Source organism: Cervus elaphus, chromosome 20, assembly GCF_910594005.1.
Source record: "Cervus elaphus chromosome 20, mCerEla1.1, whole genome shotgun sequence".
In the NCBI taxonomy this organism is placed as follows: Eukaryota; Metazoa; Chordata; class Mammalia; order Artiodactyla; family Cervidae; genus Cervus; species Cervus elaphus.
This window is the reverse complement of record NC_057834.1, coordinates 120,445,584-120,460,559: the sequence shown is the minus strand read 5'-3', so window position 1 is coordinate 120,460,559 and position 14,976 is coordinate 120,445,584. Positions and strand designations below refer to the sequence as shown.

Sequence of the window (14,976 nt, the reverse complement as noted above, 5' to 3'; positions counted from 1 at the left end):
TTCTCTTGGTTCCTCATCTTATTTGCATAAACAGTCGGGCCCCACCATGAATAACAAAGATACTCCTATCACTTGGGAAATTGCAAAGATTTAGAGGCACATTCCTAGGTACTGGGACAAATGCCACCAGGTTCTTTATTACACAGTAGCTGGGTATAGAATTCTAGGTTGGTAGGATTTGTGTTTTTTCCCATTAATTTAAAGATGTTATTTCACTATCCTTTTGCATTATTTTCAGTGAGAAGTCTACTATAATCCTTACCTTTATTCCTGTCTAAACATGTCTTTCCTACCCCCCTCAATCTGCCTCCCAACTACTTTTAAGATTTTTCTTTTTATCATGAGTTTTGAGCAATATGATTGTAATGTGCTTTGGTATATATTTCTTCCTCTTTCTCTTAGAGATTCTTAGATAAAATGGGTTTATAGTTTTTCCATCGAATTTAGAAAACCATCAGCCATTATTTCTTCAAATATGTTTTCTGCATCCTCTACTGTCTTATCCTTTAAGGATTATTATTCTGCTTGAAGTTGTCACACACCTCAGTGATGTGCTGGTTTTTATTATTGTTGTTATTTGCAACTTTTTTCCCTCTTAGTGTTAGGCATTTCTGACATGTGTGTGTTCTGTGAATCCCTAGCTTTGCTGTGAGCTCCTGGAAGATCCTTCATGTTCTTTTCAATAACCATCACTATACCTGGTCCTTGGGAGACTGGTCATTGTTTGTAGAATACTCATGTTCAGGGCATTGAGGCTTTAGATTGGTGGTTTTGGGAACCAACAAAGGGCATCTAGCTTTACATGTCATGGATCAAACTGAGGGTACTTGTTAATCTCTGAGATGACACTATTTAAAAAGAATTATATATATATAGTTTTCTCAGTTCAGTTCAGTTCAGTTGCTCAGTCGTATCCGACTCTTTGCAACCCCGTGAATCGCAGCACTCCAGGCCTCCCTGTCCATCACCAACTCCCGGAGTTTACTCAAACTCATGCCCATCAAGTCGGTGATACCATCCAGCCATCTCATCCTCTGTTGTCCCCTTCTCCTCCTGCCCCCAATCCCTCCCAGCATCAGGGTCTTTTCCAATGAGTCCACTCTTTGCATGAGGTGGCCAAAGTATTGGAGTTTCAGCTTCAGCATCAGTCCTTCCAGTGAACACCCAGGACTGATCTCCTTTAGGATGGACTGGTTGGATCTCCTTGCAGTCCAAGGGACTCTCAAGAGTCTTCTCCAACACCACAGTTCAAAAGCATCAATTTTTCAGTGCTCAGCTTTCCTCACAGTCCAACTCTCACATCCATACATGACCACTGGAGAAACCATAGCCTTGACCAGATGGACCTTTGTTGGCAAAGTAATGTCTCTGCTTTTTTAGACCTTGATAATTCTTTTAAGTCCTACCTAAGGAAACAGCTATTCTAAATCACTTTTCTCACACCCTGGTGACATGTGCTAGCCAGGAGGTAGGATAAACCATGAGAGGTAGCCCTCAACACACAGGAAACCCAGAGGTGGTACTGAGTTGAGAGCAGATTTATTGCAGAAGGTGGTGCACCTCACTGGAGCTGCCTGGCAAGGGGATGAGTAGAAGCTGAAAATGCCTCTTCTTCATTAGTTCTCCTAAAAAGAGTGCCTTTATATAATTGATACAGAGATACTGCACAGGGTAGGGAGCCATTGTTTGAGTGACTGATTTTTCTAAGATCAGTACTGTGCTTAGTCGCTCAGTTGTGTCTGACTCTTTGCGACCCCATGAACCTGCCAGGCTCCTCTGTCCTTGGGGATTCTCCAGACAAGAATACTGGAGTGGGTTGCCATGCCCTCCTCCAGGGGATCTTCCCAATCTTGCAGGTCTTCCACATTGCAGGTGGATTCTTTACTGTCTGAGCCACCCGGAAGATCAGTACAGAAAAACATTGAGTGCTCTTCACACCTGTTGAATGGAGATAATGAGAAACTCATGGGCAGCTTCATGGCACTTTGAAACATCGTACCCTATACAGAAAATAAATTGTCCAAGAAGAAACCAGGGCCTGCTGAACTATCAGGTCCCTGGGTAGCTGCTGTTTCTCATAACTAGTGTGGGTTCATAGAGGTGAGCACAGAAGGAGGGTGGTGGGCAGGGACTGGCTGAGTGATCAGCACATCATGGACTGTGGTGCTTACTCCAACATGGTTTTTTGGGTAGAGACATGTTGACAGTTCCTCCTAAATACCAGCCCCCAGCTGACAATTGGACCACAGAAGTGTGGCAGGCTTAGATTTGGCAATTGTGGTCCTTAGCACTAAGGTAAGCACACAGTTGGGTTTTTTTTTTCAATTTATTATAATTGAAGGCTAATTGCTTTACAATATTGTGGTGGTTTTTGCCATACATTCACATGAATCAGCCATGGGTGTATATATGTTCCCCATGCTGACCTTCCCTCCCACCTCCCTTCCCATCCCATCCCATCCCTCAGGATCATCCTAGTGCACCAGCCCTGAGCACCCTGTCTCATGCATCGAACCTGGACTGGCGATCTATTTCACATATGATAATATACATGTTTCAATGCTGTTCTCTCAGATCATCCCACCCTCGCCTTCTCCCACAGAGTCCAAAAGTCTGTTCTTTACATCTGTGTCTCTTTTGCTGTCTCGCATATAGGGTCATCGTTACCGTCTTTCTAAATTCCTTATATATGCGTTAATACACTATATTGGTGTTTTTCTTTCTGACTTACTTCGCTCTGTATAATAGGCTCCAGTTTCATCCACCTCATTAGAACTGATTCAAATGCATTCTTTTTAATAGCTGAGTAACATTCCATTGTGTATATGTACCACAGCTTTCTTATCCATTCGTCTGCCAATGGATATCTAGGTTGCTTCCATGTCCTAGCTATTGTAAACAGAAGCACACAGTTTTGTTCAAAGCTTCTGAACTATAAGTTTACAAGTTATAGGGGACATGTGAAAACTAACAAAGAGATGGAGATAATTCCTACCCTGTGAAGGGGTTGGGCATGCTTTGCAGACTTGGGGACCTTGTGTATGGACTGTTTAAGGAATACCACTCTCCTAAGTTCCCACCTGAGAACTTCATTTTCCCCTAGGCACACATATTTCTGGATTATATCCCCTTGGATGCAGTGTGCAGAATATATGTGTAAGTGCCTTTCAGACCAGCAGTCCTGTTGCCCTTTGAGAAGTGTTTGAGTGTTTGGCTGTGTGCTCTGCCCTGAATGAGTTCAAGCTTTTGCAAAGTTGGGTTAACTTGACTAGGCAGATTGGAACCTGAGGTGTTCCAAAGAGGACAGGAAATTGTCAAGTTGCTGCTAGATCTAGAACAGATGTCTGAGAAGCATAGATGGGTTATAGGCAACTTGGGAACAAGGGAAAACCCTCTGGGCTGCCAAACTTTTGCAAAGAGAGAATCATTAAACTAATGGTGGGCCTGGAAAAATAATCATATGTGCCCACTGCCAATGCTAGGAGATGATTTCTTTTCTAAAGGTTATCATCTCAGCCTTCCCCAGAAGGAGACCTCACAGAGGATTTCTTTTACTTTCCCTGTCCACAGGTAACAGTCCTTTGGATAGTCCCCGGAATTTCTCTCCAAATGCACCTGCTCACTTTTCCTTTGTTCCTGCCCGTAGGTAAGTTGGTAGACTCTTCTGTGACTAACATGTGTGGTATTTGCATGAATGTCAGTTAAATGTCAGCTTCCTCCTTTGAGGCATTGCCCTTCCAAGTCTGTTACCTTGGGTCTGCCAGCCATCAAAATTCTTGTCCTGCTTTCCTCGCCCAGGTCATAATTATCTTGTTCAACCTTTGTTTTCCAAACACTATAGGTGTTTGCATTTGAGTATTTGAATGGGCAAGCAGATGTTAGAAGTGGATTTATTTTACAATCTTAAACAGAAATCCTTGGTTTCCTGAGGGTATGTTCTGAAACATTATACTCCCGATTGAGAGCTGTGCTAATGAGAAGATGGGCTCTCCTCCCTGGAGGACCTGAAGTTACACTTTCCCTCCTCTAACTCAGCTAGTTCCAGGTAGCTGGAAGGAGCCATTTATGCCTCTCTCCTTGAGGATAAAGAAACTACCAGGTCTTCACTTATACTCCCATGAATTTAGAAAGATTTGGTGTGATGAAAAGCCATGTTTGTATTCCTCACATTTCACTCATTTCCGGAAGTGATATGAACTTGATATGACTGCACATGGGAGCAGTCTTGACAGTTCAGCCCACTGCCAGGCTATCACCTGGCCTCTGGAGAAGTACCTGAGCTGAGTCACATGAGTCCATCCAATCCATGCATCAAGGCTTCCTATACAAATTATTTACTTTTCAGAACATCTCTAAAATTCTTCCTTGGCAGAGTTCATGTTCTTTGATTTTATTTTTAAAGCTATTCTTGGTTAGAGGCAGTCTTTGTCATTAAGACCTCCAGAAAAGAAATGTTTTCAGTATAGGAATATGCTGGATGGATGCATCTGCTTTTCCAGCCTGGCTGAAAGTCTCATTTGTCCTGGAATTGCTGCCTCAATTGTGTGTGAACTCTCGCCTCAGAGCTCGGACAGCAGGACCTAGGACTGTCCTCTATACTGAGTCATTTCCCATTCATTCAGTAAATGTTTACTGAGTACCCAGTAAGCCCAGGCACAGGCTGGGTACTTAGTCGGAACCAGACAAACAGAGCCCTCATTTTCTAGAAACTTAGTGGAGTTAGTAGAGTCTGTGCACTTGTTCCCTTTGAGGGAATGCTGTTCCCTCAGGTCTTTGCTTAGTTAACATTGGCTCTCCAGAGAGGCCTTCCCTCACCATACAGTATAAAGAAGTCCCTCATCATTCTCCAGCAGAGCATCCAGTTTGATGTTCAAACTAGTACTTTTCAGTGCCTGATACAGTCACCCCTGGGTATCCAGAGGGAACTGGTTCCCGGACCCTAGTGGATACCAAAATCCACAGATGTTTAAGTCTCATAGTATTTGCATATAACCTGTGTACATCCTCTTCTGTACTTTAAATCACCTCTAGATTACTTATAATACCCAATACAATGTAAATGCTATGTAAATAGTTTTAAATACAATGTGAATAGTGGCTGGCACCAGAAAATTCAGGTTTGGCTCTGTGGAACTTTCTGGATTATTTTTTCCCTGAATATTTTTGATTCGCTGTTGGTTGAATCTACAGATGCAGAACTATGGATAAGGGGGGCTGACTGTATTTTCTTATTTGCTTTCCATTTCCTCTTAACCAGAATCAAAGCACCTTTAATAGAGATGCCTTAATATGTTGCAAATATGTCTGCTGGTATATAATAAGCACTAAGTCGGTGCTTACTGATTGAATGAGTGGTGGGGAAGAATAATGAACGAGCAAATGAACAAGTATATAGTTATAACCTGTGATAAGCACCGTAAAGGGAAAGAGTATGCTGCCTAAAAGAGTAGGAGGGCAATGAGGCTGGAGAGTCTATACTGGGTGGTCATGTAAGGCCTCTAAGAAGGACTGACCTTTAAGCCAGCCTGAAGGATAAGAAGGAGCCTGCCTTGTTGAAAGTGAGGACACAGGTGTGTAGACCAATCCAGGCAGAGGGAAGAGCATGTTCCATTGGTGCTCTGTGCCTGCGTCATTGCATGGGCTTTAGGCATAGATCAGCTAGGAACTTTGAGGCTTGGTATTACCACTGAGATCCACACAGATCTGTGCTAGGTGGCCTGAAGTTTGAGTCGAAGACAGAAACCTAGGCTGTCCTCTTACCAGACAGAGTCAGGAAAGCAGTTAGGTATTGATAGGGGAGGGGAGGAAGACGTCAATCCTGCCAAACAGAGTCCTTAGGAATTATGTTTCCTGTCACTGAAGTCCAGCATGGGCTTTATAGCATTGCATTAGTTTGGAATTTCACACAAAAGACAGATGTAGTGAAACCCTAGGGGTATACCTGTTAGTCATACAATTCCATTTCTAACTTTTGCACATTCCTAAACAAAAGGTTTGCCTCTGCCAGCTAGACCAAATGCCAGGGGTCAGACAGATCAATCTCTCTGGTTCCCTTTGGTTCTCACTTTAATGTATGTCTTTCCACTACAGCCATGGCCACAGAGCAGACAGGTAATAGCGGATTTGACGGGGAGGGGCTGGGAAACTGCTATGCATGGCCAGACAGTGTGGTTTGTGGTTTTGTGCTTGGTGAGAACTGGGTGTGATGAGTCTTCTCTGACTGTGGGTTTGGTCATTTGGCCTTTCATTTCTAGCAAAGAGGCTCTAAGGGAGCCCCTTCTGCCTGCTGGAACCAAGGCTCCATGCTCATATGCTTAGAGGCAGGATTTGATAAATAGTTCCAAGCTTCTGAGCAAAGAGACAAGTCACCCTCATTCCCACAGCTTTGCTTGGTCACCCGGTGGATGACCCAGCAGAGGACACAGAGGCCTCCTTATAGTGGCGTTTCTGACTCTGGTGGTCCCTGCTCCTCAGTTTATAGGAAAATGGCTGCCATGCAATTGGTTTCCATTTCCGTGTGAAGGAGGAAAAGTCACCTGTGGAGAAGTGTATCTAACAAGGGTTTGGGAAATGCCTCCCTGAGCTAGACTAGTTCCATTTTCACTGAGCTCTGTTTTCCAGGAATTGGCTTGCTTTCTTGTGTAGAGCTCTCAGGGCCACGCAGAGGTTAGAGAGAACATCATGTTTGAGCAGGCTCTTGGACATTTTGTGTCTCAGAGACTAGGTTCCAGCAGGACTGGCTGCCTGGGTGGCATGAATTTTGAGTTGTGTGCATGTGGCATGGAACCCCCGGCTGTCCCCTAACAGAACCTAGTAGGAAAAGCTGCTCAGTGTTGCTGGGGGTGGAGAGGAGTGCTTCCAAAAGAAAAGCCCTGGCAAGATTGATTCCTTTTTTGCTTCTTCCTCTCCATGCCTCACCCTACCCACTGTTAACTGTGAAGCCTGGAAGAAAACAATCCACCCTGATCTCTGGGGCTTAATGTTTTCTCTGAAGATTGAGAGTATTGAACTTAACTTCTAAAGGTCCTCCATTGCTAGTGTTCAAAGAAGTTTTCCTCTAACTTCAACCAGAGCAGGCTACACCCCCAAGTCCCACAAGAAAGAACATTTGTTACAATACATCCTGTAATCCAGGAAAGAATCACTTGTCCATGTTATAAAAGCTTCAAGCCAAATATTTGCTTGATCTTTCTTCCCCCCAGCAAAGCAGGTAACTGTGGTTCTCTGTAATGAGAGCTTCAGGCACATCCTCTAAGGAGCAGCTAGAAGCCTGCCCCAGAGTCTCATATACAGCCAAGGCTATACCAACTCACTCCTCATTCATCAGGTTGCTGTCACTCTTTGGCAAACATTCTCAAAGATTAGATTTATCAATCCTAATGGGTCCTGGGTAGCCTTTGACTATTTGCCTTCTGTTGAGTCATACTCAGACCCAAGTGGTAGTTTCATTTCTTCCTGGTTATCAACCCAGTGGCCTGGGGCACCCCAAAGGGCCCTTCATGTGGAGCCTTTAGGAAAGGAACTAGCATTTCAGTGGCAGTTCTCTCCTTGTGTTGTAGCCTTTAGCTGGGATCTTCTGTCATCACTAGAAGTGAATAAGTTGAGAGTGTAAAGATGTTTATTCCAAAACCATAGTATTGCATAACAGATGTTCTTATTTAAAGTTATGGACTCCTTTATAGTCAGAGATGTCTGTCTTTCAGTGGAAAATACATAACAATAGGCCCCATGTAGGAGAGAGATATGAAAGCATGTGCTGGACCAAGCAGTACTGTCTTGAGACAAGAAAGAGCCAACCAGTGAATTAGCTGCCCCCCAAAAACTGATCAAAAGACAGGCAAGTCCTGGGCTCAGGGTGGGGTCTGGTAGAAACTGCCTAACGTTCGTTTCTTACATAGGACTGATGGACGGCGCTGGTCTTTGGCCTCATTGCCTTCTTCAGGCTATGGAACCAACACCCCTAGCTCTACCGTCTCAGTAAGTAGCCAAATCTGTGGCTATACTTCCTTCACCCTGAGGAAATACTTCCCTACAAGTTATTGCTCCCTGTCCCTACAGTGTTGTGAAATGGTTCTCAACTTTTTCTCCAAAGCCCAGCTCAGAGAGGTTGCTTGGGATGAGGCTGAGTGGGGCAGAGGTCTGGTGGCCCTTAATAACCATAGTCAGATCCTTTAGTCATAGTCATGCCTTTGGAAGGAATTAACCAACTTGTTTCTGAGCATCAGTTATTCCTGGTGGAGTCCGAGGGGAACTTGAGGGTGGACTTTTTCTTTGCCCATGAGGCTGGGCACAGGGACTCCTAAGCACAGTTCCCTTGTTCCCCTATTTTATTTCCAGAACTGCAGTCAAGAGCAGATAACCCCTCCCATGTCCCAAAGGACATGTATCCTCCAACTTTTTCACTTTTCCTTTCAAAAACTTCTAAAAGTTCTTAGAGAAGATTTTAGCCTAAAACACAACAGATGTCCTATTGCCGCTGTGCACAATTGATGCTAAAATGAGGCTTCCTCACTGAGCAACTTTTAATTGAAGGCAGGATAACACATTGGCAAACACTTTCTGTAAAGGGCCGTATTTCAGGCTTTGCAAGCCACAGACTGGATGACCCATTTCCCTTGTATTCCACCATTCTTCAGGTCTTCTCAGTTCAATTTGTCTATATTCATAAATCCAAAGCAGGTAAAAGGAGTTACTCTTTTTTTTTTTTGCTGCACCTCACAGCCTGTGGGATCTTAGTTCCCCGACCAGGGATCCAACCCATGCCTTCTGCAGTGGAAGTGCAGAGTCTTAACCACTCCTGACCCACAGGAGAGTCCTAAATATTACTCTTAAATTAATCCAGAGATCTCACTGGTCTTTTGGCAGCTGTTTAGTTTCAGATCTTTCCCGAGTAAATATTGCTTCCCATAATCCTTTACTCAACCATCATTTTTTTTAGATCCAAAGTAAGTGTCATATATTTATTATGTATATATATTCCTGTTCAAAAAGTTTTAATCAACTCAACCCATTGCTTCAGCTTATTTTATTGAAATACCTTAAAATACCAACTTTGCCTCACTGTTAGTTGCAGTTGAGTGAGGATACTTTTAAACAGTTTCTGTCTAAACTGTTTATAAAAAACGTGACCAAGACAGAGCCCTGTGAAAACCTCCCACCAGCTGTTTACAATTTTATTTATTATAGCATTCCATGAGAGAAGTGTGCACTGTTAGTCAAAAAAAAAAAAAAAAAAATTCTGATTTCTCACTTGGCATTAAGGCTTATGTGTGGCCACAGAGTTCTCTCAGTGTGGTGTGGCAGGTTTGAGTGTAAATGGATTTAGACGTTTAACTCCAGTTACTTCATCAGTCGGTGAGCAGAATTGAGCCAAGAGTGCTGGATTGGCTGCTTTTGTAGCCAGTCTGGTCGGGTAAGGGGGGTTCACTGACCAGAGCAGCCACAGCAATGGCTGTACTGTGGGCTGCCTCTAATAGCACAGCTCACTCCTTCTCATAGTCTCCTGTGACTCCAGGGGGATCTTAGCTTTAATCTCAGTCATCTGGCCATGTTTAGAACTCTTTAACTATTTTCAGGTCAAGTCTAATCTTTGGGTTGCAGATCTAAAAATAATTTTCTTCCCTGCTGAATTTTCTTGCCTATTGGTATCTCTAGAGCCAGGGCGAAGTGGTCACAGCCTCAGCGAAGCCAGTTGCCCTCTGGGTAACAACCTGACGGAAGCATTGCTGAGCCACCCCGGGGCTCTCCAAAGTGTTGTAGGAGGGAAAACTTATAAGGATGTCATTTGTAGGCTGAGCATTCCTAGGACATTTCCAAAGAAGCCAGGAAGCATGACTTATTAATTACTTGCCATTCCAACTAGCCAAAAGCTTCACTGAAAGTAAGGGGTCCTTGCAGTATAATCTGCTTTTTGCCACCTAAAGAGGACTCCTAGGGAGTCGGGGAGCTCTCACACCTCAAGAATGTCTGGGTCTGACCTTGTGAAAAACTCAGAAAGGATGAGAGTATCTCGTCTCCGTCAGGACTGAGAGCCCTGAGGGGTAGAGATGGACAGGATGGTGCCCAGTGGAGGGGAAGCCTGCTGCTGTGGGCTGACTTCAGGTTTACATTGACTGGGGGCCCCTCACCATTCTCAGTGACCTCCACTCCTGGACTACCTCAAACTTGTCTCTAAAGCTTTTTTTTTAAATGTCCCCTCTAGTCATCGTGCTCCTCTCAGGAGAAGCTGCACCAGTTGCCTTTCCAGCCCACGGCCGATGAGCTGCACTTCTTGACGAAGCATTTCAGCACAGAGAGTGTGCCCGATGAGGAGGGACGGCAGTCCCCTGCCCTGCGGCCCCGCTCCCGCAGCCTCAGGTGAGGGGTCCTTTGCCCGGTGCCCTAGAGCTCAGCTTGTCCTCAGAGCCTAGGAGTTGGCACACTTGCTCCATAAAGGGCAAGACAGTAAATAGTTCACACTTTGTAGGCCATGCCACCTCTGGCAGCTACTTACTCTGCTGTTGTGTGGACTCATCCACAGACATTATGTGAACTTTATTTATAAAAGCAGGCAGCTGGCCAGATTTGGTTTGCGGGCTGTAATTTGCCAACCCCTGGCCTAGCACATGGGCACAGCTCGAATGAGTCAAGTCCAGGGAGGCTCGAGCCCTTTGGCTTCAGGTACAGTTCAGCTTACCCCCCACCCCCACCCCCTGCCACTGAGAGGTGCCTAACGATGCTGTCAGGGGGGTCCCTCTTCTTCCCTTTAAAAGTAGTTGGCAGTATAAATGTACTGTGGACTCTTTTCAGTTATGGGAGAGTAATGGTATCATCCCTTCTGATGGTTACCTGGCTAACAACCCAGAGGCCCAGAATATATAACTCAGCCAACTGATAACATTGGTTCTGAGAACACTTGTGGCTGACTCGGGGAGAAGCCCATCGCAGAAGAAGAACTAAATGGCTATCTCAGTCGGTCTCACCTCCCTGAATCACTGGGGATCATCAAACCAAGCAGTCCTCAACCCCTGATTTCTCTGTATATTCCATGGAATCAGTCAGCTGTTCTCTTTGGCATTAGGTGGTAAATCTGTGCCAAAATTCCAGGTTCAGAAAGAAGGTGGAAACTGCAATGAGCAGGGCTTTCAGAGATGGAGCTCAGCTTTCCAGGGCCCCTGAGGAATACTAAATTGGCCGACATGTTGAGGGTGGGGACCAAGGAGTAATGCCTCCCAGGAAGAGTCCCCTCGAGTAATGTTGGCACTACAAGTGTCAGGGAGTGAGCTGAGCCAGACCACAAAGACTGGTTCAAATTTAGGTTGATGACAGTAATGACTGGGACTGTAGTGCACAGGGTCAGACATTCAGACAAGGGAGCACGGAGCCCAGTGCTTGCTCCCGAGCAACGGGAACAACAGAGGAACGCCCGAATCTTGGTGCTCTTCACAGTCCACATCGAAACAGGGGCACCTGTTAGACCATCTGAGATTAAGAGGACTGCAGTATCTCTGGGAATCCCTGAGGATTACTCTTAAAATGCTTGGTAATGTGCATCAGTGCAGCAGGCGGACCAGGGCCACTGCAGGGAGGAAAGGCAGAATAGAGCAGCTCTGAACTCGACTGGGATCACATGTCGGGGGCATCAAACTGGGCAGGACCCAAGTAGCCATTCAGTTGTGTGGCTCAGACTTTGAAATCCTTTATGAGGATATAACCACACGTGGGCCAAAGCAGAAGATTTAGATGGCCCAGGTTTACAGTTCTCTACAGGCTGGCGGGACTTGCCTCATTCATCCCCCAGGTAGAGCTAGATCAGCCCCACTGGCTGCAGCTTTTTCGGAAAAGATACAAGTATACACTGTCTTCCTCTAGTTGTTTTGATGGTTGGTGGTTTGATTTGATTTGATTCCTGGAACATGCTGGGGGTGGGGCCAACCCCACTGGCCAAAGCTAGGAGGACCCAGAGAGTCCTGTTCTGGGGGTGGGGATCCTAGAAGAAATACCTGTGGCTTCAAGAGTGGTCTCCTCCTGTCTAGGCCTTTTCAGAGGTCTTTGAGAAGGCCAGGCCTCTTACAGGAAGATAGTCTAGCTCCAAGTGACACCATTTTGAGCTGAAGAAAGTGTACTGGCAGCTCCAGGAATAAGGAGGCTCTGGAACTCAGCACTCCTGAAGGTGGGAGTGTATGGGTGCTGCAGACAGTGGGCGGGAACGGGCTCTGGGGATGGGCATCCTTCTCCTCAATGGTTCCCTGGCACTAACGTAACACAGTTGTTTCTTTCTTATTTAGTCCTGGACGGTCACCAGTTTCCTTTGACAGTGAAATAATAATGATGAATCATGTATACAAGGAAAGATTCCCCAAGGTAAGGATCCAGATTAAAGGAAATGGTAATATCTCTGAGAATGCAGCCTCCAGCCAGCCCCAGTGCAAAGACCAGAGGTGGGAGGTAGCACTCTGTCTCCGGAGGCAGCCAGAATAGGAGGACACAACATGGGGACTTCCAGACTGCCAGAGAAGAGGAGGGGCAGAGGACTTGGGAGTTTGGGGATTGTACTTGCAAGCCTCTGTTTCCCCACTCCCCACAGAAAAGGGGTGTCTAGAGGGAAATGTCAAAACTGTATACTACCATCTCTTAGTGGGGAAGGAAAGAGCAGAGATCTTGGTTCTAATCTGCCCGTGAGAATCCATGAGTTGGGGTCCCCCAGAAGGAGATTTGCCCTCTGAGGGCACCTTCATTTAAGACAGATTTCTAAATTTCCCCTGCCAGAAAATTGGCCAGAGAGAGCAGTAAGCTGGGAGACAGAGCTCAGAGTTGCTATTCACAATTGGACTTGTGTTTTCAAGTGGGGAAATGCAGGTTATTGTCCTGAGATAGTTGAGAAGTGGTCTATGGCTGCAGTTTGACGGTGAGCCTCCTCATATGTGGAATGAGAATCTTGTTTCCCATTTGCTTTTCCTTTTGAAGACCACATGCCTAAACCCTGTGATGTGGCTGTCTAATGATAGGCCCTGCTCCTTCAGAACAAACCAGCTCTGGAGAGAGCGAACCAGGGCCAGGTGGACCCCTCTTCATGACAACAGAAAGAGTGAGGTCTTCAGGCCTCTTTCTTCATCCTCTGTCCAGACCCCCCGCTCTGCCTGTTCGTCTGTATTAGGGTTGGCAATGTGTGGTTTCCTGCTTCTCCAAGCATGTCCTTTCTCTAGCCTCGGGGGTCTCTGGGCACACATGGCAGGCTGAGGGAAAGGTGTGCCATCCTTGTGCTTTCCTTCTTCACGGGGAAGCGGAGCAGTGAGGAAGAGCAGATTCTGGGAGCAGACGGACTGAGTTCAAGTCTGCTCCCACTGTGTATTAGTCTCGTGACCCCGGGTAGATGATTAACTTCTCTGAACTTCATTTGCCTCATCTGTAATTTGGGATAAGAAGAGAATCTATCTCATAGGGAGCTTGTGAAGATTAATGAACATTAAACTTTTCTAACTGTGCCCAGGACACAGTAAGCACTCAGAAGTGTTAGCTGTTATTTCTCTGCTGCTCTGTGGTCTGCACTTTCTAGCCTTTGAGTGGGCACTGGAGAACGAGAGCAAAGCAGAGGGGTAGAGTGATGGTGTGGAAATCATTCTGTTGTGCTTGGTTCTTTATAAGAAAAAAATTGGGTATGTATAGTGTTTGGAAATGCATCCCGTTTCCTCCTCCTCCTTATGTATTAGGTGTTGAGTTGTTATTCTAGCACTGCATGTTTGTATGTCCCCAAGTCATTCATGTAGGATAAACTGATGGTAGAGAAAATATGTTGATTCCTTCCACTCCCTCCCACCTCCTCTCCCCTCCCACCACCATATATATATGTGTCTATATGCATAAACAAAAAATGTGTGTATACATTCACACACATATACAAATACTCACCTAAACACACTGAAAATCAGAAATTGCCACCTGGTGGGCAAAGAAAAGAAAGCCAAGCCCCAGATAGGCCAGAACTTGTTAGCTCACATATGTTCATTCTTTCGACATTTGTGAGCAGTTAGGTCCCCAAGAGGCTTCTGAGCCAAACCCCATGCTGCTCTGCTGGGAATCCAGGTCCGTGAGCAGGCAGGTTCACAACTTGAGTAAATACTCTCTGAACATCTGCTTAGCTCACTTGGGTCCTAAGGTGAAGTAAGAGCATCCTGAGATAATCAGACTCCCTCTGGCTTGAAGAAGTTCCCAGTTTGGAGACAGATTTAGAAACCAGCAGTGTCCACACACCAAGTTTGTATAGTTGGGGGGTCGAGTGGAAGCACAGAGGAGAAGAAGCCCTAGTTTGCCTGGAGGAATCAGAGACTTCCCAGAGGAAATGATGCTTGAACTGAGATTAGAAGGAGTAGTAGGAGTTTGCCAGGGAGGCTTGGCAGGTGAAAAAGCCACACACAAGCAACAGCATCAATGGACAGAGGCGTGAGACAGCATAATGAAGGAGGGAAACAACAGAATCCTAGTGTCCTTAGAGTAAGAGAGCATGCTCTTTAAGGAGTGGAGAGGTGGACAAGGCCAGATGGGAGAGGGCCTCAACTGAATGTTTTGACTTGACTTGAAGGCGACCTTTCATGTGTCTAGTCGTCAGGTTCCCCAAGTGCAACATCAGGAAAGCAGGATCACAGAGCCTGTCCTCAGGCTATGACCAGGCCCTTGAGGCTTAGCTCCAGGCGACCTGGTAGGAGGAGAGAGTCACTTGTCCTCTTTGATTTGCAGGCCACTGCACAAATGGAAGAGCGTCTAGCCGAATTCATCTCCTCCAACACTCCAGACAATGTGTTGCCCTTGGCTGATGGAACCTTGAGCTTTATTCATCATCAGGTGATAGAAATGGCCCGAGACTGCCTGGACAAATCTCGGAGTGGCCTCATTACCTCACACTACTTCTACGAACTTCAAGAGAATTTAGAGAAACTTCTGCAAGATGTGAGTGTCCTTGTGCCAGAACTCTGGTGAATGCTCCCTGTGGCAGTGGTTACT

The 14,976-nt window shown here is 45.7% G+C and overlaps 1 protein-coding gene across 6 annotated transcripts in view; it reads left to right on the top strand.

Moving 5' to 3' along the window:
- MAST2 (microtubule associated serine/threonine kinase 2) overlaps positions 1-14,976 on the top strand; it is a 203,300-nt gene that overhangs the window by 169,172 nt on the left and 19,152 nt on the right. For 4 of the 6 annotated variants that reach the window (XM_043876744.1, XM_043876743.1, XM_043876748.1 and 1 more), the window contains 6 exons: positions 3,571-3,646; positions 6,091-6,111; positions 7,899-7,977; positions 10,202-10,356; positions 12,267-12,342; positions 14,713-14,922. In XM_043876744.1, the coding sequence (XP_043732679.1) occupies positions 3,571-3,646; positions 6,091-6,111; positions 7,899-7,977; positions 10,202-10,356; positions 12,267-12,342; positions 14,713-14,922 (617 nt within the window). The remainder of the gene's footprint in view (positions 1-3,570; positions 3,647-6,090; positions 6,112-7,898; positions 7,978-10,201; positions 10,357-12,266; positions 12,343-14,712; positions 14,923-14,976) is intronic. The other 2 variants (XM_043876746.1, XM_043876745.1) reach the window with 1 other exon arrangement.